This window comes from Taudactylus pleione, unplaced genomic scaffold (genome assembly GCF_031769625.1).
Source record: "Taudactylus pleione unplaced genomic scaffold, aTauple2 ptg001697l, whole genome shotgun sequence".
Lineage (NCBI taxonomy): Eukaryota > Metazoa > Chordata > Amphibia > Anura > Myobatrachidae > Taudactylus > Taudactylus pleione.
This window is the reverse complement of record NW_028286094.1, coordinates 896,768-916,929: the sequence shown is the minus strand read 5'-3', so window position 1 is coordinate 916,929 and position 20,162 is coordinate 896,768. Positions and strand designations below refer to the sequence as shown.

The window sequence follows — 20,162 nt, the reverse complement described above, 5'->3', positions numbered from 1 at the left end:
TGGCCCTGTGTAGCACACAACTGTATGTGACGGACCTCACAAATACGTCATCTATATAAGTGAGGTCAGTAGAAACACCCTTCCCCCGCACACCTGTAGGGTTTGTAGGAGAAGGAAAGGGATAGGTATAGGCTGACAGTAAGTAGAAATTAGCACAGACAGGCAGCACTAGCAAAAGTCACATACCATGCAGGAAGATATACTCACTGCACCTTTCCACTACAATCAACCGCCCAGATTCAGTGTCTGGGAGGGCTATAGTGCTGTGTACACTGTTCTTTAGCAGGGGAGAGGTACACAGGGGGACCGGTCCGCGTGCTCCCTGAGAGTATCTGCGCTGCCACTGGAGAAAATGGCTGCTGGAGACCTCAGAGGAGGAGTGGCCGAGTATCTGCAGCTCAGCGACGCCAGACTACTAGCTGAAAGGCGCGCTGAGCTGAGGGGAGGAGCCGCTAGACAAGGAAGGCTTCCTCCCCTGGCTAGCATATTAACCCCCGGGTTGCCGGCATCCCGCTTGCCGCGTTATTTACCCTGGTGGTCTAGTGGTCTGGCGGGGTATGCCTCCAATGGAGGGGGAGCCCGCCGCCACCGCTAGCGCCCCCGGTCTGTCCCCTAGACCGGGGGCATGGGACTGCATTTAAAAGGAACCCGCGCACCGCCGCTAATCAGCGGTGCGCGGCTTACCTTGATCTCCCCGGCGTCTCCGGCAGCAGTCCCGGGGGAAACCAGAGTCCAGCTAGTACAGACTCTGGCTTCCCCCACCGCGATCCCCAGTTCAGTGCTGGCGTCGCGGCGCCAGCAGGGAGAAGGAGCGGCAGCGTGGGCGTCTGTACAGACAGCCCATCGCTGCCGCTCTGGAGAAAAAGAAAAAACTGTAGTCAAAATAAATAAATGTAACTAAGTCAAAAAAAGCCTTAGGGGGCTGCTCCTGCAGACCCCCCCCCGCAGGGTGACCCGACTCCGGCCGGGCACAATCATAAACTGAGGTGCCTGTGGCTCGGGGGCGGGGTATAGAGGAGGATGACCCAAGTGCATCCTGGGAGCAGCTAAAAGCTTTAACTCCGTGGTGCTCGAGGATCCAGGATCCAGCTATACCCCAAGGTCACCCTGTGGACCCCTATGGACCCTGAAGTAGAAATAGTGTTTTTTGATGTTACCATTCTTTTCAATAGGCCATTAATTTCAATGGGGTATGTGTTTCATGTGGAAATCCAATGGAAATGAATGTTATATAGAAATAAATAGAAGCCCTGTACACAAAATAAATAAATGCCATCGAATATCATGACATTCCGGCCAACTTACATTGATGTGCTCCACCAGTTCCGTTGTGAGTCGTGCTAGAAACGGGACAGTGGCTTTCTCTTCATTCAGGAAGTCACTGCAGCAATTAAATGAGAGAATTACATTAGCAGATGCATCACTACCAGAAAAGGGCCTGATTCTGAGTAGAACGTAATGTGGTTACAATTCCGGCCGCCTACTGCGATAGGAAGTCTCATGTGAAAATCTAAGTTGGCCGCATTATGTGACAGCACTGCCCCCAGCCCTCCGCTTGAGAGAGCCACCCTCATTACTAGTATCAGCATTTGCAACTACGCAGGAAACGAGACTGAAGGCGGACAGATCTCTGCATACTCACCTCAGAATAGGTCACAACTCAGTCAGCGCGGACATGCCATGGCCACTGGACAATTATGTGCAAATGCCCCATCACCTCCTATTTGCCACTTAGTAACTCCCAATCAGCCGCACTTGAGATGCGACTGAGATGTGGCCAACCGGGAATCGCTCATGCTTGAATAAAGTTATGTATATGCTGCTAAACATCATGGGATGCTCAGGGGTAAATGTACTAATGTGAGAGTTTCAGAGATGTTGCCCATAGCAACCAATCAGATTCTATTGACCTTTAGCTTGCACCTTTTAGAAGATAATAGCTAGAATCTGATTGGTTACTATGGGCAACATCTCCATTCTAAAAACTCTCACTTTAGTAAATTTACCCCTCAGAATCAGTCCCAAAGGGTTAATGTAGTAGCCTCGGAACTTCTGACGCTGCGGGAATATATGCGAGTCTCCCCGTATTTTTAAAGTGTCGATCCTTTTAAAGGCTAAACAAGATGGTTTAGCCTTAAAAAGGATTGTCACTTTAAAAATACGGGGAGACTCACATAAACCCCCACAGCCTCAGAAGTTCGGAGGCTACTACATTTAGCCCAAAGAGTCGATTTCCGTGCAAAGAGTAAACGTTACTGATTACTTTTTTTAAATAGTCTTTTATACACTGTCAGCCAATAACAAATATTTATTCTGTTTCCAGCATCAGGAGTTCTATTGCCGGTCTTACTGCTTGCTTAGAAACAACTTGGAGGCATCTGAGAAGATACTGTAGAAGCAAAATTAATGATTTCAAATTAATTAGAATTATTGCAATATCTGATGTCTTTTATTTGATACATTTAGCAATGTGTCTCAATTATAATGCAATGAAAGAACCTCCAATTCTTTATTCTTTTGCTGTGCGAGCTTGGAGTATATCCAACATAGGTGCATTGGGTGCAAGGATGGCTTATGAGAAGGGGGGGCCCATGTGTAGTCTCCATGTGTTCCCCCTCCTCTCTTTCCGACGGTGAGGGGAGTAGACTCGAACCCCGGGTACACAGTGCATTCTCACATACACCTCTCCCACTGTGTATGTTCAACTGGGCTCACAGAGTAACACTCAATCGCCAGTATGGGACCTCACTCACCAGAACGCTTACAAAATTATTTTGGGGGGCCCTGTGATGCTTGTCTATCAGCTCCAGGGTCCCCTGCTCTACTCTTCTGAGCATCGGCAAATCAGCCCCTCAACATTGCTTATTTTACATCGCAGCCCCTTGGGGGTGGGTAATAAAATGAAGCTTTCATAAATATCAGCGTCGCGTGCAGCCGCATATCGTGATCCAATATCTCTCTAGGTTGAATATGCCCCTATATGTGGGTTATAGACAGTAAGACGGATACAGCCATGTCTTAGATGTTGTACTATTATGTTTTATTTCTTAATCATATTAGATCAAAAGAGGCCACTATTACATTGAAAAGCAATACATTTAAAAGGCGCTATATTCTTACAATGTTTGTTGCTTCATTGTGCCCGGTAAACCACAGTTTTGCCCAAAGCACTCAGGAGCACCAGCCCTTTGCCAATATAAAATATCCATTAAATGGTCCAAAAGCTCTGTCTATTATTCTACCATAGACAACGCTTTTGGATCACTCAATTATTGTGTTTCTTTAGTGAATTGAGCTATTAGGGCCCTTAGGGGGACATTTGCCAAATTATAGGTAGGTACTGTATTAAAGCAAAATAATAAAAACTATCTAATACACAATAGTGACACATGAAATAAAAATGGATTGTATGGGGTCTATTTATTATCACTACATTTATACAAAAGATTTTCACCTACTTTTGTATAAATTAAGTGTCAGGGTTATTCATCATACATGTAACGCAGAAGATATCACTGATATCTCCTGTTCACAATTGTCCCCCGATAATTTCCAAATTCCCCATACTATAGTATGGGGATGTGTACATTATGTAATTCATCAAGTTCCGAAAAAGCTATTTTTCAGAACTTGACAGATACTGTACGCCATTCTCAGATGGCGTACAGTACCTGACTGAGCAGATTTCCCTCCCTGCTGTGTCCTCTTACCTGTAGCAGCTCCCTCCCGCCTCGCAGAGCAGTCCTCCTGTGAGCCGGGGCCAAGGGAGAGGGCACAGCAGTGGTGGGGGGCTGCATGTCTCAGTGGAGGGGGGCACAGATTTCGGCCATGCTGACAGCTGTAGCTCTGCGGAGGATGAGGGGGGTTTGGGCTGGACACAGACACCATCAGAATTGGTGAGCGGGCGGGCATACGGGCAGATAGGCAGTGGAAGGGAAGGAGGTTCTCTTTTCGCATGCTGCTGCTAGTCTCTTCTCAGTCTGTCTTCAAGCCGCACATGCACAGCTTGAAGACAGGCAGAGAAAACTGAAGGAAGACCGGCGGAGCAGGAGAAAAGTCTCTCACTTCCAAAAGACTGACTTTGTAGTAACAGCAGTATTTCAGAAGTGATAGTTTAGGGCAGGAGGCATGATGAATGCCTCCTAAATGGTGTTTGTACTCGCAGCGAGTTCATACCATAAATATCACAAGTGATAATGATGTTTTGATGAATGGGCCCCTAAGCCCGCTCACCCTCATTCTCATCAATAATTTAATGAATAAATGAGGATAAAACACTGTTTTCCCCTGTTTTCTCCTAATGATCCTTACTGAGAGCAAGAAAAACCCCAGAGAAATAATAAAGAAACACTCACGAGAAATATTTGTGCTCTTCAAAGAAAGTCTTCTCCTTCTCAATGGCCTCCTTCAGCGAGATCCTGTCCTGGATCTCCTGCTGGCCTCGGCACCTCACAATCATGTAGCCTTTCTTTAGGCGGACAGCGTTATTATTTAGTACATTGACAATCGTCTCCTCTGTGCCCTTGTCAATTAAGTCAGGTTTAGTCAGAATTCCTGCAACGGGAAACAAGGGACTAAATTGAATAATGAGGATAAAGAGATCGCTGAGGAAATCCCTGTGCCAGGTGCCTTAGAGCAAGTGTAAACTCCTGTAACTGCAATGCACCTATTATCAGCCTTATATGAATGTGCTCTCCCAGTGCTTCGGAGTATACATCAGCTAGCCTTCACGTTATACAGTAGGTGCCTGTAGGCAGGGCCCCTGGGATCTCTGTTAGGGCCCATTACTGAGGAGTGTTGCCAGGCATGAAAATGTCATCTTATATGCTTCAGGGGGTGCGGCCGTATCCTGAAACACCTGGGATCATTGGTGGGCGACCTCTTAAAAAATACGGGGATCCACGCACATCTGCAGTAACAAGTGTGTATACTTACACCCCACAATAGTTACAGCATAGACAAGTGGTTTGGTGTTAGTAAGAAGTGCAGAAGCAGCATTACTCTATGTGTACAGAATATAGTAATGTAATGACAGGTCATATACACAAAAGATAATAGAGCCTGGAAAGTTATTAATAAATGCGTAAGTCACACTCTGAATATAAAATATTATTACATACCAACACGAAAACCAGATACAAATTAAATATAAACAACTGTTGTTTTTACCTATAAAAATGAAAGGGGTCAATTTAATTGCAGACGATGTCTGCAATGGGCAACTACATCGGCGTTGGGACGAATGCAATGGCACAGCTTGGCTCCGCCCCCGCCCCGCCCGCAAACTCTTGTCGTCTGGCCTCCCCCGCCCCCGTTTGCTGGCCACGCCCCCCCATTCAAGCCGATCTGGCTGCTCCCTCCCGGAAGGGGCAGCCAGATAGTCGGCAAGTATGAAGTCACCTGAAATAGTGACTCCTAGATCCCTTTCCAAAATCGCGTATTTTGCTATTCTTTCAAACACAGAGATTTACTATGGCAAACACGGGAGTGTTTTCCGTATTTTCGGAGGGGAACACGGGACGAACCCAACGTTAAAATGCACATGTAAACACAAATAGAAAATAAAACACCATCGTCTAAACACGGCAGTACTTTCCATAGACAGGAATACGACATGGGAATTTACCACAAATCGTTATTATAATTACGGGTGCAGAGCCGGCCCTAGGCATAGGCATAATAAGCAAATGCCTAGGGGCAACTGGAATGCTTAGGGGCATTCTAGGGCTCTGCCGCAGTCCCCGCCCCCCCTGCTGCATGCCCCTCCCCCTGCCCTGCTGCTGGCGCTGCCGTGTGGAAAGCCGTGCTGGGATCAAGTTGCTGATCCCAGCATCGGCACAGCAAGAGGAGATGTGTTCCCTACGGGACACATCAGTGTCCGGCGCTGGGATGCTATTTCTGCTCCCAGCACCGGGGAAGCATAGGCGGCGGGTAGGACTTGGCGCCGGTCAATTGTCGGGCAGGACTTGGCTCCGGGTGCGGGCTTACTATAGCCCGTCACCCGGTAGCCTTGGTACAGCGTCGGCCATGGCGGGTGTTTGGCTCTGGCCATGAGCCAAACCCAGCTCGCGGGCCAGCAGCCAATAGGAGGAAGAGGCCAGAAGACGCCGCGATCAAGAAGGAAGACAGCGGAGAGGACTGCGTGGGGTGGAAAGTAAAAGAGCCAATGAAGCTCCCCCCTGCAGCCTCTTCCAACAGAGCAGGTAGGCCCTCCATGAGGTCTACCATATACCCCCTCCCTAGACCACCACGGTTGTCGGGCACTAGGCTCGTGGGGGCATTGTCGGGCTATAGGCCGGTGGGCGTATAGGCGGGTGCAAGGCCCGGGCTACATAGGGGGCATTAGGCCCTAGAGGAAATTATACCCTATTAGGTGTAAGTGATCTGGGTACTAGGCCCAGGTCACTATTGAATAAAGTAGGCGTGCACTAGGCCCGTGGCCATAAGGAGGGCCACCTGTTTTTTTTCCTGTAGGGCTGTTCAGTTCCGTATGGGTAGTTGTTAGGGGGCAACAGTAAAAATTTTGCCTAGGGCACCAAATGGGCTAGGGCCGGCTCTGTATGGGTGTAATCTAAGCAAAATCGGTTAAAAATGGAGGTTTAAAATAGATCCCCTCCTGAGCAGTGTGTCTTTCTTTTTAATAAAAAACCACACATGTAGCCTGCACGTATCACACAGATATATGCCGGCTGTATGTTCAGGAGTATTGGGCTACAGGGAACACGGTAGGAAACACAATCACATACACTATCCAAAAGCTGAACATGTTTCCAACTGGTGGGCGTTAATCATCCTTCTGCCTGTCCTGTGTACATTTTACACCCCTCCCACCTTCTTGTTGACCCTTGTTGTTGACCAACACTTTCACACCCCCTGTCCTCCACAGTTCCCATCTCCGAGTGTAAGATGAGCCCAAATATGTATACGGGCGTATACATACTTTATTTTATACACCTGCACAGTTAGATAACACTTATTTTAGACAAATGACACATTTACGTCTTACTCTTACGTGAGCCCCTTTATAAGATGACCTTTGAACTCACCCACAGTTCTCTCTCCGCCAGGATCCACCAGACGAGCCATCTCCAGAGCTTCCGTTGTAGCGATGTCAACATTACAGGGGACCACAACCAGGCAGATGGTCTCCTGCTTCCCAATGTACTCTGTGATGAGCCTTTTAATCTGTAAACATAACATAATACAGGTAAAGTGCAGAATCCCGGCATTGTTATATACACAGCCGATATCTCCTGGATGTATATAGCAGAACCCCCTTCATACATCCAGGGGATGCTCAATATTTGTGAGATACCCCCCCGAAAATGCCTATTTTGGGGAGATTAATTTAAAAAATGACCTTGATAAATATGCCCCTAAATCTTACATGATACATAAATAAGACATAAAGACACAGAGACTTGTGTTTGGCGAAAACATTTGTCACAATTTATTAAAAATTAATTGGAAATTGAAATCTCAAAATAAGGTGGCGACAAAAACATTCCCCCGTCAGCTGCGCTATCCAGTCATCACATGACACGTGGTGCAGCCCAAGTACTGTATATCTCCCACTCGCTGTGTATCTGCTGCTGTTGCTGATAGAGATGGCTAGTGAGTGAGTGTCTCCACACAGTGACTCCAATCATTTAGATGTTCGAACGATTTGAGTCACTCAAAAGTTGGGGAGTCGAGACACCCACCCACCTCTCTAGCCTCCCACAGTTACATAGTCAGAGGGAGCCAGAGGTTACAGTGTGTAAATGTGTGTTATTACTGTAGTCTGCGGCAGCTCCAGGAGTCGGGACCCGGGAGAGTCATCATTCATGTGATCCTGCCAGTGTGCCTGCCTTCACTGACTCGAGTCGGGAGTCAGCAGTGCAGGGCTGTGGGGGGGCGGAGCTGTGACTCACTCAGAGTCGCGCCGCTAGAGCTGGGTCCCGGTGAGTGCGATGACTCGGGAGAGTCAGTGCAGATTAATCCGTCAGCAGCAGTGCGGGGCTGGGAGGGGCGGAGCTATCAGCGACTCACCCGGCCAATGCTCAGTCAAAGAGTCATTTCCCGAGACACTTTCTCGAGACACTCCACTGAGCTGAGCCATGTGGCTCAACCCAGTAGAGTGAATCACTCTGCCCATGTTTAGTTGATGATGATGCTGTTCCACCCATGAATAAATTCACTCCACACATAGAAAACCGTCAAGGAAGGGGCAGGCAGGTGGGAAACGTCTACTCACGGCATTCAAAAGGAATTGTGCTCAGCCACCATACGCTTATATCACCTCTCACCTCATTCCCATATATAGAAACATATGGAGGCTGCTTTCTTCCCTGGAGAGAGGGAGGGGGAGGCTGATTGACACAGAGGGAGAGGCTGATTGACACGGGATGTGTACGGGTTGCCGGCACTCACGATCCCGGCAGTAACAATCCCGACTCCGGCATCATGACAAGGTTAGGGTACCGTCACCTGTTGGTAGGTTTGAAAATCAGTTGGCGCTCCTGACCTCCCAGAAAAGTGGGCAAGTCTACCTGCCGGCTGTGTTCCCCCTGGACCCCGCCACACCCCTGCACATACCCCTGCAGTGGGGGGAAGGGGGAACAATGACGCTATTTACGCTGAATTACGTCATCATGGACTCCCTGATTCACCATGGCGGTAATCTCAACATTGTGCAGCGGGGCGGGGCCATGATGACGCGATCGCGCGGTCACACCCCCAATGACAAGTCAAGGGGGGAGCCTGAGGGGGCAGCCACAATGTCGGCAAGTATGCATTAGCGCCCATCGCTGAAACAGGCCCTTGATCACTGTGGCGCATCTATAACGGGTGCATGGTGTACATGGGCCGATGCCGCACACCCATGTTCTGTATAACTCTCCGTGGCGGCAACCCATCTGCGCATGTGTTTTGCGCTGGTCTCCGGGAAAATGGTGCAGTAGCCATCTTCCCAGAGACCTAAGTATGGGCAGTAGACTCTGGCACAATCCCATGCTTGTGCCGCCAGCTAGAGAGGAGGGGGCCTGGACAGCGACTCAACACTGGCCCCCTCCTCACTTAATAGACCCCTGCTCATCAGTTTTGTTTTCAACTTTATACCATCTGTGCACATTAAAAATGAACAGATGCGTCCTCTGTGATTTAGGGCTCTATTTATTAACATTATTTTTACTAAAATAAAGTGAAAAAGGGTGTTTTCACACCCTTTTCACATAATTTTAGCTTCACCTGTAGTTATTACAGGGCAATTGGAGTAGAATTAGTAAAATTCTACTCCAACCCCCAGTATCACTTATTTTTAGTAAAGCAGATCGCATTTCCCATAATTGTAATGGGAAATGTGATCCGACCTAAGTTACTAAAAATAAATTGTAAAAAAATACCGGGGGAAGCCCTGTGATAATAACGCCACCTGGAGGTGGCGTTATCCAGGGTCTCCCCCAGTTACCGGGCTCCCACTCTGCTCTAACGGGGAGAGCAGAGGCGGGAGCCGGTACCAGTAATCAGCTATGTGGTCTAAGTAGACCGCAAGCTGATTACTGTAAAAAAAAGAAAAAAAAATTAAACATTTTTTTTTTTACTTACCTGAATCCAGGGACCGGTGATCGGACCTCCGGTGATGGCTCCTCTCCGGTCATCTGGTTTCCCATAGTGCACTGTGGCCCGGTCATCAGGTGATCGGGCCCCAGTGCAGTATGGGAGATCACCTGATCGGGAAGCCTGGAGAAGACCACCGGAGGCCAGGAGGATGCAGGTAAGTGTAATGAAGGGAGGGGGGGTCGCGGGGGTCCGCGGTCGCGGGGGGCGGGGCTTAGCACCGGGGACGAGGCTTAGCGTCGGTGGGGGGTAATAGCGGCGGTCGGTCGGCGCATGCGCGGGCTCTTAGTCGCTGTGTTTTTTCCGAAAATACCGCGACTAGAGTGCGGATGGGATCCGCAGGGACAGAGCTTTATCGCAAGCTCTGTCCCTGCAAGGGATTTATAGTAAATCCCTGTGATATTGCCTGAATTCGCAATGCGAATTCACTCGGTAATATCACACTACAATCCGCATTCAATATGCGGATTGTAGTAAATAGAGCCCTTAGGAATTACTTTCTGCAAACAGGGATTTAATTATTTGACACAACTATAAGACTGGTGACTGCAGAAGTCGTACAACCCTTAGACCAGTCATTTAAACAAGTAATATAGTAGCCAAGTGTTAGACAGAGTGCAGTCAGGGGCCTGATTTAGAGATGTATGTAAACCCGATGGGTGCTTTTTTTCCCTTCAGGCGCCTCTTGCAGCGTTAGCATTCTTACACATCGCTACTGCAGCCAAAGAAGCAGCTGCGATGTGTTCCGCTTCCATCCCTGAATCAGGCCCAGTGGCAGCTAATTCACTAAAGGTCTCACATCTCACCTGGTCTCCAATGTCCTTTGGCTGGTCACCAACTGCCACTCTTGCAATCCCAGGGAGATCAATGAGCGTCAGGTCGGGAACCTCGGAAGAGATCACCTCAAGGCTTATAAGATCAGAACTGATCCCAAAACCTGTACCAGCCATCGCGTCCTGAGCTGCAAATGAGAAATAGGTAAAGCAACATTAGGTAAATGACTGGGTGCAACACCCCTAAAGGAAGGAACTATCCATGTAATGGCCATGTAGTGGCATGAGTGCAGGTCACACACTGGGTAACTGGAGGTACCACCATGGGGTCATGACTAATGGTGTAACGGGATTGGGGGCTTTGAAGAGGACCCCTCTTTGGTTGGCAAGATGGGTCTGTGATTGTCGCATGTGTTTCAGTTCTAGTACAAGCCACGTGGGTAACACATACTTCTCTACTTTATTAATCTCCCTTCGGGGCATATTTATTAAACACATTTTGCAAGATATCTCCCCAAAACTGACATTGTTCTTATACCAATAGAACCAGGAGTATCTGTTATTATAAATTCATTATTATGCGACACCCTGTTACTCCACATTCACACTTAAAATAGACTTCTCTTGTCATTCCTTTAATAGATATTGTCAGTGATATCCTCTGTCAATACTCGTCCTTAAGTTTTGGTCAGCACAGTGTTAATTAAATGAAAGGTCTTTTCCTATAGCCACAGAGATCTGTACTGCTCAGGTACTTATAATTTATAGCACTGATAAGGAGTTTCCAGCGACATCAGATGTATGTGACGCACACGCTGTGTAGTCTGTGTAAATCAGAGCCCGGTTGTTCTGCTCTTGCTTGGGAGGGTCACAAATGCTAATCCCTCATTCACTGAGCTACTTCCCTCTTGGTTATATATGGATCTTATCACTGTAGTTGTGGAATGTTATGCTGTTATTGTGATCATGAATAATAAACCGGATCCTATGATCACATTAGCTAGGCAGGGTATCTATAGGTAGCAGGGATATATATGCCGGCAGGGTTCTATCTATAGGTAACAGGGTTATACATGCAGGCAGGGTTCTATCTATAGGTAACAGGGTTATACATGCAGGCAGGGTTCTATCTATAGGTAGCAGGGTTATACATGCAGGCAGGGTTCTATCTATAGGTAACAGGGTTATACAAGCAGGCAGGGTTCTATCTATAGGTAACAGGGTTATACATGCAGGCAGGGTTCTATCTATAGGTAGCAGGGTTATATATGCCGGCAGGGTTCTATCTATAGGTAGCAGGGATATATATGACGGCAGGGTTCTATCTATAGGTAACAGGGTTATACATGCAGGCAGGGTTCTATCTATAGGTAGCAGGGTTATACATGCAGGCAGGGTTCTATCTATAGGTAACAGGGTTATACATGCAGGCAGGGTTCTATCTATAGGTAAAAGGGTTATACATGCAGGCAGAGTATCTATAGGTAGCAGGGTTATATATGCAAGCAGGGTTCTATCTATAGGTAGCAGGGTTATATATGCCGGCAGGGTTCTATCTATAGGTAACAGGGTTATACAAGCAGGCAGGGTTCTATCTATAGATAGCAGGGTTATATATGCAGGCAGGGTTCTATCTATAGGTAACAGGGTTATACAAGCAGGCAGGGTTCTATCTATAGGTAGCAGGGTTATATATGCCGGCAGGGTTCTATCTATAGGTAGCAGGGTTATACATGCAGGCAGGGTTCTATCTATAGGTAGCAGGGTTATACATGCAGGCAGGGTTCTATCTATAGGTAGCAGGGTTATATATGCCGGCAGGGTTCTATCTATAGGTAACAGGGTTATACAAGCAGGCAGGGTTCTATCTATAGGTAGCAGGTATATATATGCCGGCAGGGTTCTATCTATAGGTAACAGGGTTATACAAGCAGGCAGGGTTCTATCTATAGGTAGCAGGGTTATACATGCAGGCAGGGTTCTATCTATAGGTAGCAGGGTTATACATGCAGGCAGGGTTCTATCTATAGGTAGCAGGGTTATACATGCAGGCAGGGTTCTATCTATAGGTAGCAGGGTTATACATGCAGGCAGGGTTCTATCTCTAGGTAGCAGGGTTATATATGCAGGCAGGGTTCTATCTATAAGTAACAGGGTTATACAAGCAGGCAGGGTTCTATCTATAGGTAACAGGGTTATACAAGCAGGCAGGGATCTATCTATAGGTAGCAGGGTTATATATGCCGGCAGGGTTCTACCTATAGGTAACAGGGTTATACAAGCAGGCAGGGTTCTATCTATAGGTAGCAGGGTTATATATGCAGGCAGGGTTCTATCTATAGGTAACAGGGTTGTACAAGCAGGCAGGGTTCTATCTATAGGTAGCAGGGTTATATATGCCGGCAGGGTTCTATCTATAGGTAGCAGGGTTATACATGCAGGCAGGGTTCTATCTATAGGTAGCAGGGTTATATATGTCGGCAGGGTTCTATCTATAGGTAACAGGGTTATACAAGCAGGCAGGGTTCTATCTATAGGTAGCAGGGTTATATATGCCGGCAGGGTTCTATCTATAGGTAACAGGGTTATACAAGCAGGCAGGGTTCTATCTATAGGTAGCAGGGTTATACATGCAGGCAGGGTTCTATCTATAGGTAGCAGGGTTATACATGCAGGCAGGGTTCTATTTCTAGGTAGCAGGGTTATATATGCAGGCATGGTTCTATCTATAAGTAACAGGGTTATACAAGCAGGCAGGGTTCTATCTATAGGTAGCAGGGTTATACATGCAGGCAGGGTTCTATCTATAGGTAGCAGGGTTATATATGCAGGCAGGGTTCTATCTATAGGTAGCAGGGTTATACATGCAGGCAGGGTTCTATCTATAGGTAGCAGGGTTCTATCTATAGGTAGCAGGGTTATACATGCAGGTAGGGTTCTATCTATAGGTAGCAGGGTTATACATGCAGGCAGGGTTCTATCTATAGGTAGCAGGGTTATACATGCAGGCAGGGTTCTATCTATAGGTAGCAGGGTTATACATGCAGGCAGGGTATCTATCTATAGGTAGCAGGGTTATACATGCAGGCAGGGTTCTATCTATAGGTAGCAGGGTTATACATGCAGGCAGGGTTCTATCTATAGGTAACAGGGTTATACATGCAGGTAGGGTTCTATCTATAGGTAACATGGTTATACATGCAGGCAGGGTATATATCTATAGGTAACAGGGTTATACATGCAGGCAGGGTATCTATAGGTAGCAGGGTTATATATGCAGGCAGGGTTCTATCTATAGGTAGCAGGGTTATATATGCCGGCAGGGTTCTATCTATAGGTAACAGGGTTATACAAGCAGGCAGGGTTCTATCTATAGGTAGCAGGGTTATATATGCAGGCAGGGTTCTATCTATAGGTAACAGGGTTATACAAGCAGGCAGGGTTCTATCTATAGGTAGCAGGGTTATATATGCCGGCAGGGTTCTATCTATAGGTAACAGGGTTATACAAGCAGGCAGGGTTCTATCTATAGGTAGCAGGGTTATACATGCAGGCAGGGTTCTATCTATAGGTAGCAGGGTTATACATGCCAGCAGGGTTCTATCTATAGGTAGCAGGGTTCTATCTATAGGTAGCAGGGTTATACATGCAGGCAGGGTTCTATCTATAGGTAGCAGGGCTATACATGCAGGCAGGGTTCTATCTATAGGTAGCAGGGTTATACATGCAGGCAGGGTTCTATCTATAGGTAGCAGGGTTATACATGCAGGCAGGGTTCTATCTATAGGTAGCAGGGTTATACATGCAGGCAGGGTTCTATCTATAGGTAGCAGGGTTATACATGCAGGCAGGGTTCTATCTATAGGTAGCAGGGTTATACATGCCGGCAGGGTTCTATCTATAGGTAGCAGGGTTATACATGCAGGCAGGGTTCTATCTCTAGGTAGCAGGGTTATATATGCAGGCAGGGTTCTATCTATAAGTAACAGGGTTATACAAGCAGGCAGGGTTCTATCTATAGGTAACAGGGTTATACAAGCAGGCAGGGATCTATCTATAGGTAGCAGGGTTATATATGCCGGCAGGGTTCTACCTGTAGGTAACAGGGTTATACAAGCAGGCAGGGTTCTATCTATAGGTAGCAGGGTTATATATGCAGGCAGGGTTCTATCTATAGGTAACAGGGTTGTACAAGCAGGCAGGGTTCTATCTATAGGTAGCAGGGTTATATATGCCGGCAAGGTTCTATCTATAGGTAGCAGGGTTATACATGCAGGCAGGGTTCTATCTATAGCTAGCAGGGTTATATATGCCGGCAGGGTTCTATCTATAGGTAACAGGGTTATACAAGCAGGCAGGGTTCTATCTATAGGTAGCAGGGTTATATATGCCGGCAGGGTTCTATCTATAGGTAACAGGGTTATACAAGCAGGCAGGGTTCTATCTATAGGTAGCAGGGTTATACATGCAGGCAGGGTTCTATCTATAGGTAGCAGGGTTATACATGCAGGCAGGGTTCTATTTCTAGGTAGCAGGGTTATATATGCAGGCAGGGTTCTATCTATAAGTAACAGGGTTATACAAGCAGGCAGGGTTCTATCTATAGGTAGCAGGGTTATACATGCAGGCAGGGTTCTATCTATAGGTAGCAGGGTTATATATGCAGGCAGGGTTCTATCTATAGGTAGCAGGGTTATACATGCAGGCAGGGTTCTATCTATAGGTAGCAGGGTTCTATCTATAGGTAGCAGGGTTATACATGCAGGTAGGGTTCTATCTATAGGTAGCAGGGTTATACATGCAGGCAGGGTTCTATCTATAGGTAGCAGGGTTATACATGCAGGCAGGGTTCTATCTATAGGTAGCAGGGTTATACATGCAGGCAGGGTATCTATCTATAGGTAGCAGGGTTATACATGCAGGCAGGGTTCTATCTATAGGTAGCAGGGTTATACATGCAGGCAGGGTTCTATCTATAGGTAACAGGGTTATACATGCAGGCAGGGTTCTATCTATAGGTAACAGGGTTATACATGCAGGCAGGGTTCTATCTATAGGTAACAGGGTTATACATGCAGGCAGGGTATCTATAGGTAGCAGGGTTATATATGCAGGCATGGTTCTATCTATAGGTAGCAGGGTTATATATGCCGGCAGGGTTCTATCTATAGGTAACAGGGTTATACAAGCAGGCAGGGTTCTATCTATAGGTAGCAGGGTTATATATGCAGGCAGGGTTCTATCTATAGGTAACAGGGTTATACAAGCAGGCAGGGTTCTATCTATAGGTAGCAGGGTTATATATGCCGGCAGGGTTCTATCTATAGGTAACAGGGTTATACAAGCAGGCAGGGTTCTATCTATAGGTAGCAGGGTTATACATGCAGGCAGGGTTCTATCTATAGGTAGCAGGGTTATACATGCCGGCAGGGTTCTATCTATAGGTAGCAGGGTTCTATCTATAGGTAGCAGGGTTATACATGCAGGCAGGGTTCTATCTATAGGTAGCAGGGTTATATATGCAGGCAGGGTTCTATCTATAGGTAACAGGGTTATACAAGCAGGCAGGGTTCTATCTATAGGTAGCAGGGTTATATATGCCGGCAGGGTTCTATCTATAGGTAACAGGGTTATACAAGCAGACAGGGTTCTATCTATAGGTAGCAGGGTTATACATGCAGGCAGGGTTCTATCTATAGGTAGCAGGGTTATACATGCCGGCAGGGTTCTATCTATAGGTAGCAGGGTTCTATCTATAGGTAGCAGGGTTATACATGCAGGCAGGGTTCTATCTATAGGTAGCAGGGCTATACATGCAGGCAGGGTTCTATCTATAGGTAGCAGGGTTATACATGCAGGCAGGGTTCTATCTATAGGTAGCAGGGTTATACATGCAGGCAGGGTTCTATCTATAGGTAGCAGGGTTATACATGCAGGCAGGGTTCTATCTATAGGTAGCAGGGTTATACATGCAGGCAGGGTTCTATCTATAGGTAGCAGGGTTATACATGCAGGCAGGGTTCTATCTATAGGTAGCAGGGTTATACATGCAGGCAGGGTTCTATCTATAGGTAGCAGGGTTATATATGCAGGCAGGGTTCTATCTATAGGTAACAGGGTTATACAAGCAGGTGATAATTTTTTTTTAGAGCCTCCGTGTTTTGGGTGTAATGATCAGGATGTGAGAGTATAATACTGGGGCTATTGTCGCTATGTTCATAGAATCATATCTCTCTTTTTTTAGTGGATGGTACTGTGTGTCCAATTCAGACGAGGTCGGAAGGCTGCGTTCGCACGCACCCGTCCACATTCAAAGTATGCAAATCCCGCTATCGCAAGCAAGACATTAACACGCCCACTATGTTTTGCCGTGCGATCGCGGAATGAAATTAGACACCTACTAGCCTGACATAAGATGCCCACTTGCCCTTAGTAACATACGTCATCTCTAGGAAGTGTATTAAACAATCGGTAACATCGGTTGACATCGGACCCGTACGGATACCGTACCGCAAGCACTGCGAGTGCTGCTGTGCTTATTTTAGCCATGTGACGTGTATGCTGACGATGCATCTTAATTATGTACTCCCCTGAAATGGCGTTTAAACGCACAGACGCGCCTGCGTTTGCACTACCACACTCCCGCTACCATAGACCTCCCTTTGTCACCACCCGCAAATAGCACGTCCTGTCACTCATGCTTGCGTTTTCCGATCACAGCGACTGGTTCGCGTACGCGCACTGCGTCTTATAAGCATGCACAGATTGCGAACATCGGCCGGCTGCGTGCGAACGCAGCCTTGCTACCAGGTCTGAATCAGGCCCCGTATTTCCAGTGAATTGTTCTTATACCAAGAGAACTAGCAGTATCTGTTATTATTAGAGATGTGCGCCGACCCTCATGTTTAGGTTTTGGTTTTGGATCTGGATCTCCCCTGCTTTTTGATCTGAATCTGGTTTTGGATTTTTTTTCCTTGGTGTTTTGTTTTCGTGTTTTGGTTTTGGATCTGGATTTTTTTCTTAAAAAATAAAAAAAAAACGATAAAATCGCATAAAATGTGCCTTTTTTGTTCCTACAGTAATAATAACCTCAATAACATTTATTTCCACTCGTTTCCAGTCAATTTTGGTTACCTCACAGCTCACAATATTGATTTTTTTCATCTAGTTAAAGGGCCAAAAGGTTGCATCCAGCTTGCTGGCTCAAAACTGATTGATATAATTATTAATAGAGTTGAGGACTGTGCAAAGATGATGGTTGGGATACCCTTGAGGATTGAAGGCATGGGCCTTCATAGAGGTCAAGGAAGTTGACGGCCTTGCATTAACGTGATGACTGCTGGCAGCAGCTACAACATGTGGTTCTTGGCCTTGCTCTCCTGTCATGTGACAGCCCTCCATATTTTCTGCAGTCTTGAAGCAGTGTCACAAGCACCAATAGTGTAGCCAAGGTGCGGTTACAAAACTCACACACGTGCAGTCGTGCGCACACAGAAAAAAACTATACAAAAGACACTATTTATTTTTTTTCGGGTCCAGAACTTTGGCCCAGAGCACAGATTGGTGATGACTGGAGTCGGGCAGCACTAGGTTGTGTTGCTGTATCTTGTGTGGCTAAGCCTAACACGCGCACACACAGAAAATAAATAGACAAAAGACACTATTTTTTGGGGGGGGGGGGGGGGTTTCGGGTCCAGAATTTGGGCCCAGAGCACAGATTGATGACGACTGGAGTCGGGCAGCACTAGGTTGCGTTGCCAACTTGCTAGATCTTGTGCGGCTAAGCCTAACACGCACAGACACACAGACAATTATTAGAAAAAAAGACAATTGATTGTTATTTTTTTCAGCTCCAGAACTTGGGCCCAGAGCACAGATTGATCACGACTGGAGTCAGGCAGCACTAGGTTGCAACTTCGGTTGCTGGCTGGATCTTGTGCAGTACTGCGGTTAAGCCTAACACACACACACACGCACACACACACACACACACACACACACACACACACACACACACAGAAACATATAAAAGACACTTTGATTGATTGTTTTTTTTACTATATATTTTTTTTTAGTTCAGAACTTGGGCCCAGATGGAGACAGCACCAGCCCAGATGTATCTGCAGTTCTGCACCAGCCCAGATGGACACAGCACCAGCCCAGATGTATCTGCAGTTCTGCACCAGCCCAGATGGACACAGCAGACATGAAAAACACCAGCCCAGAATGGATCAGCAGTCACCAGCCCAGGACACAGCAGACAGCACCAGCACCTCTTCCAGCCCTACACTACCCACCCTCCCTGTTCAGTCTCCACAGCTGGAGTGAAATGGCGTCCGTCGCGTGGTCCCTTATATACTACATTGATCATAGAGACGAAAGCTCGTGAACCGCGAGATTTCAGACTCTATCGTTTTCCTCGGTATCGAGATCCGAGTCTGGCGGGAAACTCTGAGCCTGCTTGGATCTGACTCGGTTCTGCTAAATTCTGGTCCGAGATCTGAACCCGCTCATCACTAGTTATTATAAATTCATTATTATGCAACACTGTTACTCCACATTCTCACTTAAAATAGACTTCTCATGTTATTCCTTTTACTGATATTACTGATTTAAATACCTGGAATATTAAGCAATCATCAGCATTTTCATTATCACATGGGAATTAAGATACCTGTTTATAATGCATATCGAATAAAGAAATGATTTTAAATAGAATTATAAATGTGTTTTGGGAATATGAGTGCACCCAACTGAAACTGAGGTCCTGATTCTGGTTGGATCGCAATGCTGTGTTCGCACGCAGACGGACGATGTTTGCATTCTACGTATAAGACGCAGTGCACGTGCGCGAACCAGGCACTGCGATAGGGAACGCGAACGCAGGCAGTACGCAGACCCATCACTCCGTGATTGACAGGAAGTGCAGTATGTGGGTGGTGATGGTGGGTGGTCGTGCGAATGCAGGCGTGTCAGTGCGCTCGAATTTCTGTTGCAGGGGCGTGCATAAATTATTCACAGTGAACCCATGCGCAGCCTGAGGACTCACTGCGCGCAGGAAATGTAACAACTTCTGCGGCAGGGTCATGTCAACCACAAGCGTGCGTGCAGCTCCGATGTTACTCAATGTTACCGATGATTTCCCATACTTGCGCATTTGTACGGATGTGAGTAGAGGGTAAGGGGGCGGCATTATGTAGTGCTGGGCGTCTACGACTCGTGCTGCGACGGCAGTGCATATGCATTCATTAGCATATTTTCGATGCGGCCGGGTACGTGCGAACGCAGCCTTGCGATCTGTGCTGAATCAGGCCCTGATTCCCTTCTTTCTCTCTTCTGGAACTTTGCATATATAATAGAATCAGTGGTGGCACCAATTACTCACTTATAGGCATGAAACTTTACCCTATAAGCTGAATATTATAGACAATATTCCCCTGGTGCTATTTACATCTACTAATAGCTTGGTGCGGGAGTTCTGGTCTTTGCTAAACTCTTAGGTGCTTATATCACACAGATAATGGCCCTCATTCAGACCCACTCGCAAGCGGGCGCACGTACGTTAGGCGTACGTACAAAATTATTTAAATTCAATGGCTCGCTCGTATTTTCGTTCGCATCTAAAATTCCTCCCTAAACTCAGGCGACCCCTCCTCTAACTAACGAGCGTGCGAAATAGCGAGCGTACATCCCCGAAATGGCTTGAAGGGAACGCACGCACAAGTGAAACCGGAAGTGGCCTTGTCAGATGTCGATTACCTGCTCCTTTATTCTGCCTACCTCCCTCAATCG

At 46.8% G+C, this 20,162-nt stretch overlaps 1 protein-coding gene across 1 annotated transcript in view; it reads right to left on the bottom strand.

Annotated features, from left to right (window-relative positions):
* Nucleotides 1–20,162, bottom strand: part of LOC148439563 (interferon-induced GTP-binding protein Mx1-like) — a 609,237-nt gene that overhangs the window by 36,333 nt on the left and 552,742 nt on the right. Inside the window, 4 exon segments of the mRNA XM_088464587.1 lie at nucleotides 1,306–1,381; nucleotides 4,356–4,554; nucleotides 7,047–7,185; nucleotides 10,404–10,558. Of these exon segments, the coding sequence (XP_088320713.1) occupies nucleotides 1,306–1,381; nucleotides 4,356–4,554; nucleotides 7,047–7,185; nucleotides 10,404–10,558 (569 nt within the window).